We start from the raw sequence: 16,597 nt of genomic DNA, 5'->3' as shown, positions 1-16,597 counted from the left end.
GGGCTAGGAGGTCAGAGGGTCACTGAGGGAGCTGCTCCTTTTAGGAGGTCCAGAGATGCGAAGGACTTCATTTTAGTACGTTCAACAAGGAGTCCTCCCGAGTACTAGAGCCTAATGGACCCCTTATGCCTCCAGAGAAGCATCTCGTGGTGAAACCTGTTAAGCGTTGAAATCGATTGTTTGAGGGCCCTTTTATAATCTTTGCTAATAGTGATTCTGAAGCAGATTTGTGTTCTGCCCGGAGGCAAGAAGATGAACCATGAAAATAGGATATTTTAAGTATTAAAATGTACAATAAAAATAAATGCTAAGGGCACTTTAAGGCCCATGTCTGGTGAGAGCCTAAGTTACTGGGAACAGGCATGCCTGTCTGTCTGCCTCGTAACTGAGTTATCACAGTGAGTCTTCAGAGTCCCCTAGTGTCAGACAGGATCGGCATCCATCAGCCATGTTCCCGGGGGGCTCCTTTCTCCCTGGTGCGGAGCTGAGGGAGAAAAGCATTTTCAGAGCCTTCGAGTAGAACATGAAAGATTGCTGTGTTAGAGCAACTGTTGAGTCTCACTTCTGGCAGTCTCTGGGTGCCCAGTAAATATCACTGGGAGAAGAAAACGATTAGGCAGGAGCTTATGTCATTTGTATATGGACTTTCAGTTTGTGCTGATAGGACCATTTCTCACCTTCTTTATTTCCCAAGTAATTTCCCCAAAGCAGCACCAAAAAAGGGAAAGAAAAGAAACCGGCTACTGGCTTTATATTTGTCTTAGACAGCTATCTGCCATCCATCACTGAAATGCATTCTAAACAGTTTTACAACCAGCATTCCAAATTTAATATAAAAATTGCAAATCTACTCACCACCCAAATTGTAAAGCTACCAACCATAGCCACAGGGAGCATTCGGTAAGCCTTGGATAAATTCAGCCGCATCAAGCACTCAGCCTCCTTGAATTTTTAAATAGCAACCAGCTATGTAGGCAAAAAATAGAACACTGCCAGCTCCCTGATCTGGTGCATTATCAGAGGCCCAGGTATCTCACTATATGGCTTGTATTACACCATCCTCTCTGCCTGATAGATAATCCGTATTTAAATCACTGCTTTCAAAGGTGGGTTGGGAGAGAAAGACATTAATTAGCTAAGAAGCTTTTCCAAGATACGTGAATACAGGCCCCAAGCTAAGAGATTCTGATTCAGTAATCTGACATGGGATCTGAGGGTGTTTGTAGTTAGGGGAAAAAATAGCCCCCAAATGATGCTCTTTGAATCACTGGTTAAGATGCTGCCTGTCATTTCTTTTGCATCCACCATAGGAGCGTTATTGATTTTTCATTATTATAGTCCTTGTTATAGATCACCAAATCTAAAAGCTGATTTCCAGTGACAAGTAATCCTGTCAAAATTAATGACAAGCAAATTGAAAACTAGACAATGAAAACAGGTTGATAGCCTCTTTGAGCACCAAAGACTATGAAAGATAGACTCATAGTAGGCTTTCCTATCCAGCAAGGAGATTTCTGTAACTGGGTTGGAACCATTTGCACATTATGAAACATACATACTCCAGGGGCGCCTTAAAGATTGGGTAGTCCAGTTTTCATTTTAGAAATTAGATATCAAATACCCAGAGAGAGTTTTGTTTGGAGTCCCCTCAAGACTTGGGGCCCAGGCGAGGTTCATGTCTTCTGACTCCTAGGCCGCCTTCTTGGCCCAGAGTCTCCATGACCATGGTCACTCAAAAAGGGGGAGCTTGCAGAGTGCTCCCGACAAGACCAGGAAGAAGATGATCTCTTGCCTGTAAAGATCTGTTACATAGCAAGACCCCATGGTTGAAAACTAGAAATAGGGTTCCTTCTATCGAATGTCATGGCAATGACAGGTTTCTGTCACGTTCTTAGTCCCTGAAAAGGACAAATTAGCATCACAGTAACAGATGGAAAATACAAGCATTTGAGTTAATTCAACTGCATAATTCTTCTTTAAAATGCAGTATGAAATACTTATAGATCTGAAATGTTTCTCACTTTGCAAAATTGTTGCGACATGCATGAATGTCCTCAAATCTGTCTTACCTGGCTCATACCTAAATAAAATTGATATTGGCTTTGGGAGGAGTAGGATTTTAAATTACAGTCTTTGTACCAAATATAAGGAAGGCAGTGCATTCCTAAGTACGTTTATTTTTTTTTGGCTGTGCCATGTGGCATGCAGGATCTTAGTTCCCCAACCAGGGATCAAACCCTGTGCCCCGCCCCCCCCCCACCCCACCCCCCCCCCCACCCCGCGTGGAAGCATGGAATCTTAACCCCTGGACTGCCAGGGAAGTCTGAGTGCATTTCCAGCTGTAGTTTTACACCTAGAATCTCACCTAGTTTCTGTACTTCAGTGATGGTAGGACAGCAGCTTCTGATGGTGGAATGTCCTAACTATAATTGCTTGCTGTTGCATGTGGACCTCCAGCAAAGGATTCTGCCTTGATCGTTGGGTAGATGCTTAAGAGAACCTAGGATGTGCCAGGCTCTGAGCTAGGCGCCTGGCACATGCTCATAAATATTGCGTGGTTCTCTCATGGCACCATGTGCTGCGCTGCATTTAGTTGCTCAGTCATGTCCGACTCTTTGTGACCCCACGGACTGTAGCCCTCCAGGCTCCTCTGTCATGGGGATTTGCCAGGCAAGAATATTGGAGTGGGTTGCCATGCTCTCCTCCAGGGGCTCTTCCCAACCCAGGGGTCAAATCCAGGTCTCCCACATTGAGGTGGATTCTTTACCATCTGAGCCACCAGGGAAGTCCAAGAATGCTGGTAAGCTATCCCTTCTCCAGGGGCTCTTCCCAACCCAGGAATCAAACTGAGAGCTCCTGCATTGCAGGTGGATTCTTTACCAGCTGAGCTACCAGGGAAGCCCCTCATGTTACCATATCAGAGGTCTAAAGGAAGCTCATTGCTCCTTTGATTATCTAGGTTGTCCTGAAGAGTGGCCACTTCATGCCTCTAATAAGTCAAACTTGGAGGAGAATTGCGTCTTTGTTTGTGAGTATATTTCTCAGTGACAGCTGTTCTTATAAGGCCTTGGGAGCTGCTATTAATTTTGAGTAGTCAGAAATGCTTCCCTCTTGTCAGCTGTGAGAGTTACGGCAGCTCTTTGATGAGTTTTCATTATTTGCATTTCTCAAAAGCTGGAGAAGCTGAAATTTACAACCATAAACCTTCAGTATGTGGGTGTTTCAGATGCTGCTAGTTGTCCTGTAGTTACGTCTCCTGGCAAGAGGTGGGTTAAAGCTGATTTGACCATATAGTTTTGCCATGTAGAATTTTTCTCTCGATTTTTTTTTTTTTTTTTGCCATTCCATGTGGCATTCGGGGTCTTAGTTCTTCCACCAGGGTTGGAACCCATGCCCCTGCGTTGAAAATGTGGAGTCTTAACCACTAGACCACCAGGGAAGTCCCATTTCTCGCTAATCTTTAAAAAAAACTGGGTACTGTTTAGGTAGCCACATATTACAGGAGTAAAGAAAATGCCTAGTAAATGAGGAATGACAATAAAGTACACTTTTATTAGGTGGTAACAAAAGTCAAATGTTTTCCTTTCATTAGTCAGGATTCCATACTTTATTAGTTGTTGTTCTGTTTTCCTCCAGTGATTTATAACCCAGTTTTAACTGCTTAATTGTTATAAAACCATAAAAGATAGGTGAGGGTTTTTTTTTATTGCTGACTTTAATTTCTTTTCTATATTAAGGCTGCCATTATTTATATCCAAAGAAACAACGATGCCATTTATCAAAATCTATGTTGTCTGTTGCCTGCAAGACCACCTGGCTAACCTAGAGTGAACTTGGCCAAGAGAGAAAGGCTTCTAATAAAAACAGACTTTTCCATTACATTTAATTTGTCTTTTTGATGGCAGCAGCCTGGCCGACCTATCTTATTATAATGTAATAAACGTTGAAGTCAGAATTTGAGCAAGATGGCTCTTAGAAGACATTAGGCTCTGTCAGTTCATTGGGAATCAAAAAGGGAAAAGCCAACTTGTAGATGAAAATTTCACGCTGAGATCATTTAGAAATATTACAAAGCAGCAGAGAATGCTGACTCTATTTCTAATATACATATAGTTGGCCAACTTGATGAATAAATGGATACTCTGTTTTCATTCTCTCAAAACTGAGATTCACAAATAATTACATAAATTGGCAATGCTAGTATTATAAGGAACCACTGTCTTTTCTTACTCTGTTCGTGATTCTTCCTATAGAGTTATTGTTCAGCCTGAAACTTATGGGCTTGCTTCTCAATTATGCAAAATAAAAGTTGATAACTTGGATTTTTAAACTCCACAGTCAGAGAAAAAGAGCAAGACAGATTTCACTGAAAACCAGTAGGCTTCAAAATTATCGATTTCTTTTTTTTTATGGCTTTTGTTTCAATACATTTATCTTTAGAATAATGTTTTATTTACTGAATTGCAGAATGAGCTTGCTGTTATGTTTCTCTTAGGTCAAAGAAGTGTGCTATTTTAATCCTCATTTGTTTCCTGTGTTTTACTCTGCATAATTAGATTTCACAGTTACGCAGTGTAGGTAATAGGGCTGTTGTTCAGTTTCCTTCCAGTGTTTTCTAGACCTGTCGTGTCTCTCACAAATATCCAGTATATTTGACCTCAATCATCATTTTTAACTTTAACGTACAATTTTCCCATAAGAGCTCAAATGTCTGCATCATTTCCCACTCCTGCTCTAAGGATAATGACTGTAGCAGGAAGTGATACCATTTTAAAGGTTTTCTCATGAATACTGCATTCCCATTTGTTTCTATCCTTTTTCAATTCTACAACCTCTTGAACAGTAACATCTCATTATTATATTGGTCTGTTTTCCCATACACATGTTCACCTTACTTAAAATAAGAATGCTATGAAGATTTTACAGGAAGTAAGGTACACTTCTCAAATGTGATATAGCCAAGTTAAGTATCTCCATGGTATCCAAAAGTGCTTCTCGTAACTCAGCATGGAGAGATTTTAATCATTAGTACCTGAGATACAGGATTTCAGGGCTCGAAAATGAAATATCTCAGTTCAACTCCTTCATTTTAATAGACGATGAAACTAAGAACTAGAGACATTATACAAGCAGCTCTTTGCTGAGCTGAGACTTGAAATCTGATTGCCCTAAATCTCAGGTTATTAAAGGAAAAAGGCATATGATGTTAATTTAACCATTCCTTTAAATATATACAGAGAATAATCACTTTTTATTGTTCCTCTAAAAATGATGCATGCTCATTTATAAAAGCTTCACATAATACAAGAAGAAAGCAACAGAATACAAGAAGAAAGCAACAGATTACTCAAAATCATACTCTAAATATAGTTAATATTACTATTTAACGAACATTATTTAAAGTACTGAAATGGATGGGGCAGGTAAAGGGATGGATATGTAGATTGATACCAAGAAATTAAGATGAGAAGAAAAAGAGTAGGAAGAATGAATAAAATAACTTTATAACATAGGGGTCATTCTATATATGCCATTTTTAATTGAAAACATTAAATTTATTTTACTTGAATATAACAAAGGGAAAGAAAATCAAAACTGAAGAAATTTCTGAGCTTCAAATTAAATTTTTCTCCACCATAACCTCTAAAATAATGTGTTTATAAGAAAAAACAGCATGTCAGTCTTCCCTGTCCATCACTGTCTCCCAGAGTTTGTTCAGATTCATGTCCTTTGAGTCAGTGATGCTATCTATCTCTCTCATCCTCTGCCATCCTCTTCTCCTTTTTCTTTCAGTCTTTCCAAGCGTTGGGGTTTTTTCTCCATGAATTGGCTCTTCACAGCAGGTGGTCGTAGTATGGGCACTTCAGCATTAGTCCTTCCAATGAATATTCAGGACTGATTTCCTTCAAATGGACTGGTTTGATCTCCTTGCACTCCAAGGGACTCTCAAGAGTCTTCTCCAGCACCACAATTTGAAAGTATCAATTCTTTGGCATTTAGCCTTCTTTATGGTCCAGCTCTCACATCCATACATGACTACTGGAAAAACCATAGCTTTGAATATATGGACCTTCATTGGCAAAGTGATGTCTCTGCTTTTTGACTTGCTATCTAGGTTTGGCATAGCTTTCATTCCAAGGAGCAAATGTCTTTTAATTTCATGGCTGCAGTCACCATCTGCAGTGATTTTGGAACCCAAGAAAATTAAATCTGTCACTGCTTTCACTTTTTCCCCTTCTGTTTGCCATGAAGAGCTGGGACTGGATGCCATGATCTCAGTTTTCTGAATGTTGAGTTTTAAGCCAACACTCCCTTCTTTCACCTTTATCAAGAGGCTCTTTAGTTCCTCTTTGCTTTCTGTCATTAGAGTGGTGTTATCTGCGTATCTGAGGTTGTTGATATTTCTTCCAGCAGTCTTGATTCCAGCTTGTGATTCTTCCAGCCCAGCATTTCGCATGATGTACTCTGCATGTAAATTAAATGAGCAGGGTGATAATATACAGCCTTATTGTACTCCTTTCCTAATTTTGAACCACTCCGTGGTTCTAACTGTTTCTTCTTGACTCCTATACAGGTTTCTCAGGAGACAAGTAAGTGGTCTGGTATCCCCATCTCTTTAAGAATTTCCTACAGTTTGTTGTGATCTACACAAAGTCTTTTTTGTAGTCAGTGAAGCATAAGTTAGATGTTTTTCTGAAATTCCCTTGCTTTCTCTATGATCCAGTGAATGTTGGCAATCTGATCTCTGCCTTTTTTAAACCCAGTTTGTACATATAGAAATCTCGATTCACATACTGCTGTAGCCTTGCTTGAAGGATTTTGCATATCACCTTGTTAGCATATGAAATAAGTGCAGTTGTACAGTAGTTTGAACATTCTTTGGCATTGCCCTTCTTTGGAATTAGAATGAAAACTGACCTTTTCCAGTCCTGTGGCCATTGCTGAGTTTTCCAAGTTTGCTGGCGTATTGAGTTCAGCACTTTGAACAGCATCATCTTTTAGAATTTGCAGTAGCTCAGTTGGAATTCCATCACCTTCACTATGTTCATAGTAATGCTTCCTAAGGCCCACTTGACCTCACACTCCAGGATGTCCGGCTCTAGGTGTGTGACCACACCATTGTGGTTATCCAGGTCGTGAAGACCTTTTTTTTGGTACACTTGTTCTGTGTATTCTTACCACCTCTTCTTAATCTCTTCTGCTTCTCTTGGGTCCTTACCGTTTCTGTCTTTTATCATGCCCATCCTTGTATAAATTTTTCCTTTGATATCTCTATAATTTTCTTGATGAGATCTCCAGTCTTTCGCATTCTGTTGTTTTCCTTTATTTCTTTGCGTTATTCATTTAAGAAGGCCTTCTTATCTCTCCTTGATATTCTCTGGAACTTTGCATTCAGTTGGGTATTTCTTTCCCTTTCTCTCTTGCCTTTTGCTTCTCTTCTTTCCTCAGCTATTTGTAAAGCCCTCTCAGATAACCACTTTGCCTTCTTGAAGTTTCTTTTTTTTGGAGATGGTTTTGATCTTCGCCTGCTATACAGTGTTAGGAACCTCTGTCCATAGTTCTTCAGTCACTGTGTCTATCAGTTCTAATTCCTTGAATCTATTTGTCACCTCCACTGTATAGTCATAAGGGATTTGATTTAGGTCATACCTGAAAGTTCTAATGGTTTTCCCTACTTTCTTCAATTTAAGCCTGAATTTTGCAATAAGGAGTTCATGATCTGAGCCACTGTCAGTTCCAGGTCTTGTTTTTGGTGACTGCATAGAACTTTGTAATAAAATCTGATTTCGGTATTTACCATTTGGTGACGCCCGTGTGTAGAGTCATCTCTTATGTTGGATGTTTGCTATGACTAGTGCGTTCTCTTGACAAAACCCTGTTAGCCTATTAAAACAATGGGGCTTCCCTGGTGACTCAGATAATAAAGAATCTGCAGGCAATGCAGGAGACTCAGGGTCAATCCCTGGGTTGGGAAGATCCCCTGGAGAAGGGAATGATAGACACTAGCTTTCATGTGGTGTGTTTCCATTTTATAAATTATCAATTGTGTTTCTCTTTTATAAATGATCTTAAAGATAAGATTCTCCCTGTGTATTTACTCCCACCAACCTGGTTTTAAAATTTTTATTATTTTTATATTGTCAAACTGTTAGTTCATTTTTCATACATAAATCATGCGTAATTCTTACCTAGTTGTGAGTTTAAAATGAGGCAGCATTTTCTTTATCTTGCTTTCTTCATTCCTTAGAACCTTAGACTGTACTGTCTCTTGTTGGAATTTTTTGGTCACCCAGTATGTTTTTTAAAGGTTCACCTTGATTTGTTTTACCAGAGTTTTATCTTTTTGAGAATGTCTACCTGTGGCCAGCACAGTTTAAAGACATCTCTGTGTTAGTTATAAACTTCTAGGGCCATATTTTCTTTCCCTTATGATTGTGCTCAGTCATGTCCGACTCTTGGGGATCCTATGGACCAAAGAGGCTCCCCTGTCCATGGGTTTTCCCAGGTCAGAACACTGGAGTGGGCTGCCAGGGGATCTTCTGAGACAGGGGTGGAACCTGCTCCTCTTGTCTCCTACGTTGGTAGGCAGGGTCCTTACCACTTGCGCCACACGCGAAGCCTTTCTTTCCTTTAGCACATTTCATTTTGCCTTGTTTTTTTCCAGCTCTCATAGCTAATCTGTGTTCTTATTGTCGTCATTCTAACTTTTTCTTTCTTCTACTGGGACTTTCTTTCTACTATTTTGTTGTTTTGTTTTTTCCATCTCTTTCTTGAGTTCTTCTTGCTTCTTTCTTTCTCTTTTTTTTTTTTTTTTTTTTTTTTGAACAGGTAGTAGGAGTGGAGAGGAGGGCTTGGTGTCACTGGATTTTCTTTTTTCAGTCAACATTTTTCACTTTAGAATAGTCTCAGACTGGTAGTCTTTTTTTTTTCTTTTTTTTGGCTTTTGGCATGCCTTGTCATTTTTGTTGCAAGCTGGACACGATGTGTCATGTGAAAGCAGCTGAGGTAGACAGGCTTTAGTATGTGGTTTTGTATTTAGCTGGCTACGATGTAGGCTAATTTGGGGGAAGAGAGCACCAGTGAATCATGGGGACAAGGAGGGGACAGGTCCTATGGAGAGGGAGGCGGCAGTCTACCACATACCTAAACCTTTGCCTGGAAGTTTTATAAGTTTTGTCCCACCAGTTTTTTCCTTCACATTGAGACATGCCTTTTCTTGTTTTCTGGTGTTTGCGGGGACTGTGGGGTCACCGCCTGTGACAGTGAAGCCAGATGTCTGCCCCTGGGCTGTTCTCCCACCTACACCTTGAGCAGCTCTGGGCTCTCCCCTAGCAGCCCTCACTGCCCCCCTTGGCTTCGGTGTCCCCCACCTTCTCCTTGTCCCCAGCTTCAGTCTTTAATCATAGCTTCATGGAATACCTACCTAGGGGTTTGGTTGCCAGCTCTGGTAAGTGGCTTGTGGCCCCCAGCCTGCAGGGGCAGCGGGGAAGCTGGGCTCCCTGGGGTCACGTGGCTGGCATATGGACTTAGTGGTTTCCTACTTTGCAGTCAGAATCTTTCTTTTACTTTTCATCTCTTTGGTGCTTTTGAAGGCAATAAGGGGAACAAATAAAAGATTTAGTCCACTGTCTTTAACCAGAGCTGTTTCATCAAATTCTACGGTTTGTAGGAAGAGTATTTCTGTTGCATCATATTTTTTTAACATGAGACTGTCTCCATGAAAGTTAAAAGGGGAAATTGATGGTTTTTACTCTTTATGAAGCTGAAGTTTTAAAAAATTTTTTCATGGAATGGTGAACTCGAGACTTTATGATGTCACTTCTTTCCAAAGTGATCTGTTGTTTCAATACAACTGCAATAAAAATCCCAGCATACTCTCTTTAGTAGAAATTAGCAAGCTAACTCTGGCAGAAAATGATTCTGACAGAATTTTGTACAAATAAAAAGTTAGTTTTTCCTTATTACTGGATCCCAAGTACCTTGATCATTTTTATACAAGTCAGAAATACTTATATGAGTTTTTGTGAGGAATATAGGACATCAGGAACGTTCATTTTTAGAAATATAGGGCACTGTGTTTTCCTTTGTCAGAGGTTACAGAGGAAATGAAAGAGGAGTCTCCTCCACTCACTGATGTTTACTGTTCCTGACGATGTTTCTTATGGAAATCAGACTTGACTATGTGCTAGGTTCAAAAAAAATGAAGCCATAAAAATGAAAAAAAATCTGACTATGAAGAACTTGAGAAGAAATTGTAAATATCCAGATAATATCATTGATTTTATTTTCAATCTTCTCTTTAACATGAGAAGCCAAACAATCAACCAACATATGTCAGTGTCTGTAGGCCACGAGAGGAGAACTCAGGGACAGTCACCTCCTTTCTCAGCCTTGCTTGTATTCTTCATTTGTTGGAAATATTACTTTTCAGACAGCAACACTTTCTGCACAATAGAAATCTTTTCCCTATTTTTGGCTCTCCCGGGCACATCATTTGTCCTGACGAGTGATTCTTTTTATCTTGGTAAATTGTCCATTTTTAAAAACATTTGGACAGCTTAAAGAATTCATAGTCCAGAAATGAAACCTACAGAGGATTACTTGTGCTGTTCTGCTTCAGAAGAAATGAGGTGGTCGTACTTGGAGAGAGGAAACGCTCAGGCCTCTCTTCTACTCCAGATGTCTAATTCTTCTAAGGGTTTTTCTAATATTAAAGATACAAAGGATTATAAGGATTTTTATAATGCTGAGAGTGAAGCATCAGTTCCTGCCCCTTTTTCCTCTAATCCAAGAAAAGACTATGATGGTCTTTTCTGCTTTTTTCCTTTCAAAAGATGGGCTGATGTTGAAAGTGGGCCTGTAATCCATTCTGTATCGACAGCGAGTGGCCCCTAAGTGGCTTTGGTGCCCACTGTACTGTTACTGTTTCCCCGGTTCCTTGGCTGTCGTTTCAGCTCTGCTTTTGTTAGTTAGTTTGTTTTGGCCATGCCAGGAGGCACATGGGATTGTAGCTCCCCAACCAGGGGTGGAACCCACACCCCTGGCAGTGGGTGCTTGGAGTCTTAACCCCTGGACTGCCAGGGAAGTTCTAGTGCTGCGTGTTTTAAATATAAGATGTTTCCAGTTCTGTTGTATCTTTGAGTGCTCTAAGAAAAATATTCCTTTGAAAGAATACTGGTTTAGATGTAGCCGATCAACAATCCCACAACTGAGAATGTTTGCCCTTGGCAGGTATAGGCAGCTGGGAATGTATGTTCACCTCAGCGGTCATTTAAAAATGCCAGAAGTTTTATATGGAGTTTAACCTGATGGAATTGCTGATATTCAACCATTTTTAACTTTAAAATTGGCAATTTCATCTCATTCAACCTAAGAGCGTATAGATGGAAAGGCTTAAACAGCACTGTCAAGATTCCCTAAAAAGGAGAAATGGAGGTAGTTTCTATTCTTTCAGAGGGACGAGGCTGGAGAGCTGATTCTGATGTAAATGTAATTATTTTAATGGAGGCAATACTTTTTTTTTTAATACCTTGCCTCACAGCCTTGCCTTGCTCCTTCAGTTTGCTCATGTCCCAGCCCCGCCGAAAGAATGTGAACCAGGTCGTGCACGTTGAGTCTTGTGGCAACTTTTTTTTTTTTAACATTTATTTTAACACAAAAAACATTTTGAATTGGGGTATAGCTGATTAACAATGTTGTGGAAGTTTCAGATATACAGCAAAGGGACTCGGCCATATGTATACATGTATCCATCCTCCCCCAGACTCCCTCCCATCCGGACTGGCACATAACATTGAGCAGGGTGCCATGTGCCATATAATAGGTCTTTGTTGGCTGTCCATTTTAAATACAGCCACCCCCATCCACCCCCAGCAAAGCATAAGTTCGTTTTCTAAGTCTGTGAGTGTCTTTCTGTTTTACTAGTTCATCTCATTTGTATCTTTTCTTATCAGATTCCACGTGCCACGTCTTCACGTGGCAGCTTCTGTTCCCCTTCCCTCTCTCCCTCCCTCCAACACTTCTCAAGTTTTATTATGCGTGGAGTCAGTTGACAGGAGCTGATAATCCCAGGACAGGCTTCCAGGGACCCTGCCTCCAGCGCCATCCAGTTCCCATTGTCCCCGCGATGGTCACTGACCCATCACCTTCTGTTTCCTTGTTAGTGCGGGTCCCCACTGAGGTTCGTGCACAGCTCTTGGTGGGCCCATTGACCACTGCCAGCAGCTGTTCATCAGTTTTCTGGAGGAGGGGTTACTGTCTTTCATCTGGAACCCTGATCCTCGAGGCCTTCACTACTGTCTTCCATACCCTGTGGATACCCTTTACAGCCTTGTTGTGAAAACCTAAAGTCGGTCCTGGTTCCTCAATCTGGACTCACCTACCCCGTGACATGGAACTTTTCTAAGTCACTGAACTGTGTTTCTTCATCTCTGAAGCTAGATGGTTGAATATTATAGTCTTAGGATTATATGCCTCAGTGCCGTTCAAGGTTGCCCTTTTCTTCCTAAAATCTGAGCAACTGTGTTACACATAGTTTATACACAGTTATTTCACAGGATGGATCATCATGGCACATTATGGCCTCCATCCCAGGATGGAGTACATACAGCCATTTGACCATGAGGAAATATAGATGCTTGCTTCCTACCTGGTTCATCTGCCTGAGGTCCTTTCGCTGCACCAGCTCTGATTGAGTGTGACTGTGAGTTTCCCCAACAGAAACCACATCATCTCATCAGCCATGTAAGAAAATGACAGCCAACTGTGAAAGCATGCTTGCCAAGTTTTCAACATCATTGCATTTGAGGGGGGAACACATTTGTACAAGATGAAGTCGTGGCTGGATGGAGCCCAAAAGACACGTTCTGGGTACCTGTCTTCTCTAAGCTGCAACATATGGGAAGTGTGCTTATGCCAGTGAAGGCAGGGTTCCAGAAATCTCTTTGCTCCTTGAAGCCACATCACCAGTTTAGAGATGGAGAGAGGGGACCACAGAATATGGCATGCTGCATTCTTAGAAATTACCAGATCTCTAGTAAAGAATAAGAGTTGCTAAGGTGCATTTGGCATTGCTTCACTAAATATACCTGGTAACATTTACTACCATTGCCTGCAATTTTTTTTTCAGCAGAGATTACTCAGGCTCAGAGAAACAAACTAGCTAGCTAATTAGTGGTCATGATTCAGAATTGACCCCCGGGTTTCTCTGGTTTGGTAGAAAGAGCAGTGGAGTTGGAAACTTCTGTATGACTTCAGTTAACTTTAAGAAAAGGACTCTAAAGACTTCAGATCCCTTGCGAAGAATCAAAAAGGAGAATTACGCTTAATAAGAAAAAGGTATATACCAGTAAAAAAAAAAGGCCAAAAGAGCTGAACAGGCACTCCCCATATGGTCAATGAGCATGTGAAAAGATGCTCAACATCGCGGCTCCTTAGGAAAATGTAAATCTGAACCACAGCAGAAATCATGGCATACTCACCAGAATTGCCCTGATGAGAAAGACCACAGCATCAGGGGTTGGCGAGGATCTGAAGCCATTTGGTCTTGCAGTCACCGCTGGTGGGAGTGTCGGTAGTAAAACTGTTTGGGAAAGCCATTTGATAATGTCAGACACCGCTGAACACTTGCATTCCATATGCCCACCGCTAAGACTGTGGCCAGCAGGACTCCCTACATAACGTTTATGGGAAATGCATTGGAAACCTATAGAAAAAATGTTCATAGCAACGCAATGCCTAAGGGCCAAAACGCAGAACCTAGCCAGATGTCCCATAACCAGAGACTGAACAGACCAGTGGAATGTTCAGTCCCAGGACCGAGGCAGCTACTGCTGCACATGGTTACCGGGGTGGACCTCACGCACATGAGGTAGAGCAGTGACGGACGCAGAAGGGTCATGCTGCATGATGCTGTCTACCTGAAGTTCAGAAGTGGGAAGCACTGAGCCAGGCTGTTAGAAGTCAGGCTAACACCAGCCTTCCACAGGGCATGTGGGGGCAGTGGGAGGGAGCAGTGGGGGCTACTGGGCTCCAGGATGTTCTGTTTCTTTATCTGGGTGGTGGTTGCCGTGTGTTGAGATGCTGAGAATTCACATGTTGTTCACTTCCGATGTATGTGTTTTTCTATATGTATATTCTCCTTTGATACTAAGTTTTAAAGTCATATATATATATATATATATATATATATAGATGTTAGTTCTTAATTTTTGATTCCCACTGTGGAAATATAAATTTAAATCAGCCAAGATTTGCATATGCATGAAATAGGAATTTTGTGGCACATTGTGACCAGTATTGTGGGAGAAATGTTCTTTCTTTTTTTCCTCGATAATGCTTCATTGACTTCTCAATGTGTCTGAACCTGACAGGGCAAGGAAGGAAGGAAAAAGTGAATTTCATCAACAGCAGCAATTATTGCTACTCAGCATTCATTCAGCCAAAGCCACATGAGCCGATCAGGTTTGCACCAGATTAGAGAGTTCTTACTTGTCTTGGGGTCTATTAGAAAACTTACCTTTTTGCTATGATTTTTCTCCTTCCGAGAACAGGAGCATAAGAATAATACCTGTGAAATTCTAAGACCTGGCTACAACAAATTCTAAACATTTATTCTTTAGGAAACAAGGTGAAAGGCTGAAAGAGAAGTCCTCTTTTCACAAAGGCCGTCTGCATTTGCAGTAGTAGCTGAGGAAAGTCCACATGGAAAGTTGAAAGAACCACAGCAATGGTCTAAAAACTCTCTTACACACTCTGCAGGTAGTGTGCTTGTTGAGTTTTCAAACTTCATCTCAACACAAATATAATTCTGGTTTAAGAAGAGGACTAAAAGAAGAACAAACTCGCGTTTTAAGAAAGGAAACTTATGAACTACCATCTGGCAGAGAGTCCACTCTGTATCTGGGACTGAACATTGAGACTCAAGTCCATCCTTCCTCTGAGGCGCCTGCTCCTGCCTCCTCTGTGAGCCTGGCGGAGCCTCACCTGGTCTGCTTGAAGTCATACAGTTGTTTAGTAGCCAAGCAAGGCAGGACTTACCATCTTGAAACGTCTAACCTCTTTCTCTTCCCACCCCCACCCGCCTTGTGATAGAGATTCCAAATAATAGATTAATAATGACCCAAAGATCCTAAGTGTGATAGTAATCCGTGTCTTATAAAATATGTATTTCAGCTTGCGACCCTTGAATTCCCTCCAAAGAAACTGTTTGGAAACAAGGATGAACGTGTGATTGCTGAGAGGCGAAGTCAATTAGAGGTAACAGAATCAAGCTTTTCTTTCTGTGTGTGCAGAAAATTTGCCATCTGATTGACCAGTGAGAAGTCGTCCTCTTAAACACTTAACGGTTCACAGTTGTGAAGGTGCTGCCAATCGTTAACGCAGGAGATGGCAGTAGCAGATTGTAAAGTAATGAGATCAGTTTATATAAAATATAAGGCCTTCCCCTCACCCCCTCTCCACTCTAACAGAGTGTTTTCCTGGGTTTTGAGGAGATACATTTATTCCAAGGGTTAGGAAGCAGGTTGTGGGTGAGAACTGAATATTCACGTAGACAGATGGTACGCAATGCAGGATGGGGGTACAAAGCTTGCTGCCAAAAACTTGAATTAATTAACTGAAGATTTGTAGTATTGCATCGCTGTTGCTTTTTCAAGATGGCTGGAAGCAAAAAGACACATACCTATTTTAGTCACGTTAGGTTTTGTTTGACTTAACTTTAACTTCGTCTTCTGAGCCAGCTACATGGAAAACTTTGGTTCAACACAACTGTTGTTTTTCTGACTGCCTCTCTGCCAGCATGCATTGTTGACTGTTTTATATAGCTCGTTTTTCTTTGTAGGATAGAGCTGCTTATTTCATTGGCATCTGATGCTGCTGAGACAGGGTGTCTATTCTAGGGCATGATCGCAGGTGGCCTTCATTTCAATTGGGGGCAGCTCTCTCACCATTCTGAGCCACTGAGGCCGACAGATAAAATTACAGTAGCTCACTGCAGTCAACGAGCTTCCTAGGGGCCTTACAGAGTCCCCTGTGCCACTCCTCTAAAAGAAATTTAAAAAAATAAGACTTTTTGCAAATGAAATGAAATAAGAGGAGGCCTGAGCTAGCCCTTTCTGAATTGTGAAATTCTGCATAAAACTCCAGCATTGTTCTCATTCAGTTGAGAGAGGCACAGTTTGAAATGTCTGCCTGTGGAGCACAGTGAACACCAGTGAACCAAGGGAAGTGTCCAGAGGCTGTAGGTTCCAGTGAGAGTCAAAATGGGGAGGGGGGGACCGTGGAAAAATTGGAGGCCAGGAGGTTATGGCCCATGAGGAGGTGGGGTGTTCTAGGGTTTTAAGATCCTCGGTATAGAACTAAGGAAAGATGAGTTTCAGGGTGTGGCCATGCTTACAGACCTGTGAGTTAAACTGTAGAATTAAACTGTGTTTGAAAAGATCCGAAAACTACTACGACTGAGGTTTGGATGGATCATTGCAGAGCTCTAAAAATCATCCTGTGGGATGGCCTGACTCTGATACCCGACTGAAGAGCTTATTACATTCCAAGCAGATAGTATCATGGTGAGCCTGCTTAGCCAAGTTCTTGTAAAGAT

At 41.3% G+C, this 16,597-nt stretch overlaps 1 protein-coding gene across 3 annotated transcripts in view; it reads left to right on the top strand.

Annotated features, from left to right (window-relative positions):
* The window catches only part of KIF16B (kinesin family member 16B), a 283,334-nt gene that overhangs the window by 238,025 nt on the left and 28,712 nt on the right, over nucleotides 1–16,597 (top strand). For 2 of the 3 annotated variants that reach the window (XM_065920885.1, XM_065920886.1), the window contains one exon: nucleotides 15,175–15,258. The exons of the other annotated variant lie outside the window; for it this stretch is intronic. In XM_065920885.1, coding sequence (XP_065776957.1) covers nucleotides 15,175–15,258 — 84 coding nt within the window. The remainder of the gene's footprint in view (nucleotides 1–15,174; nucleotides 15,259–16,597) is intronic. 3 annotated transcript variants of the gene reach the window in all.

Source organism: Muntiacus reevesi, chromosome 2 (genome assembly GCF_963930625.1).
Source record: "Muntiacus reevesi chromosome 2, mMunRee1.1, whole genome shotgun sequence".
Lineage (NCBI taxonomy): Eukaryota > Metazoa > Chordata > Mammalia > Artiodactyla > Cervidae > Muntiacus > Muntiacus reevesi.
This window is presented reverse-complemented; position numbering and strand designations above follow the sequence as displayed.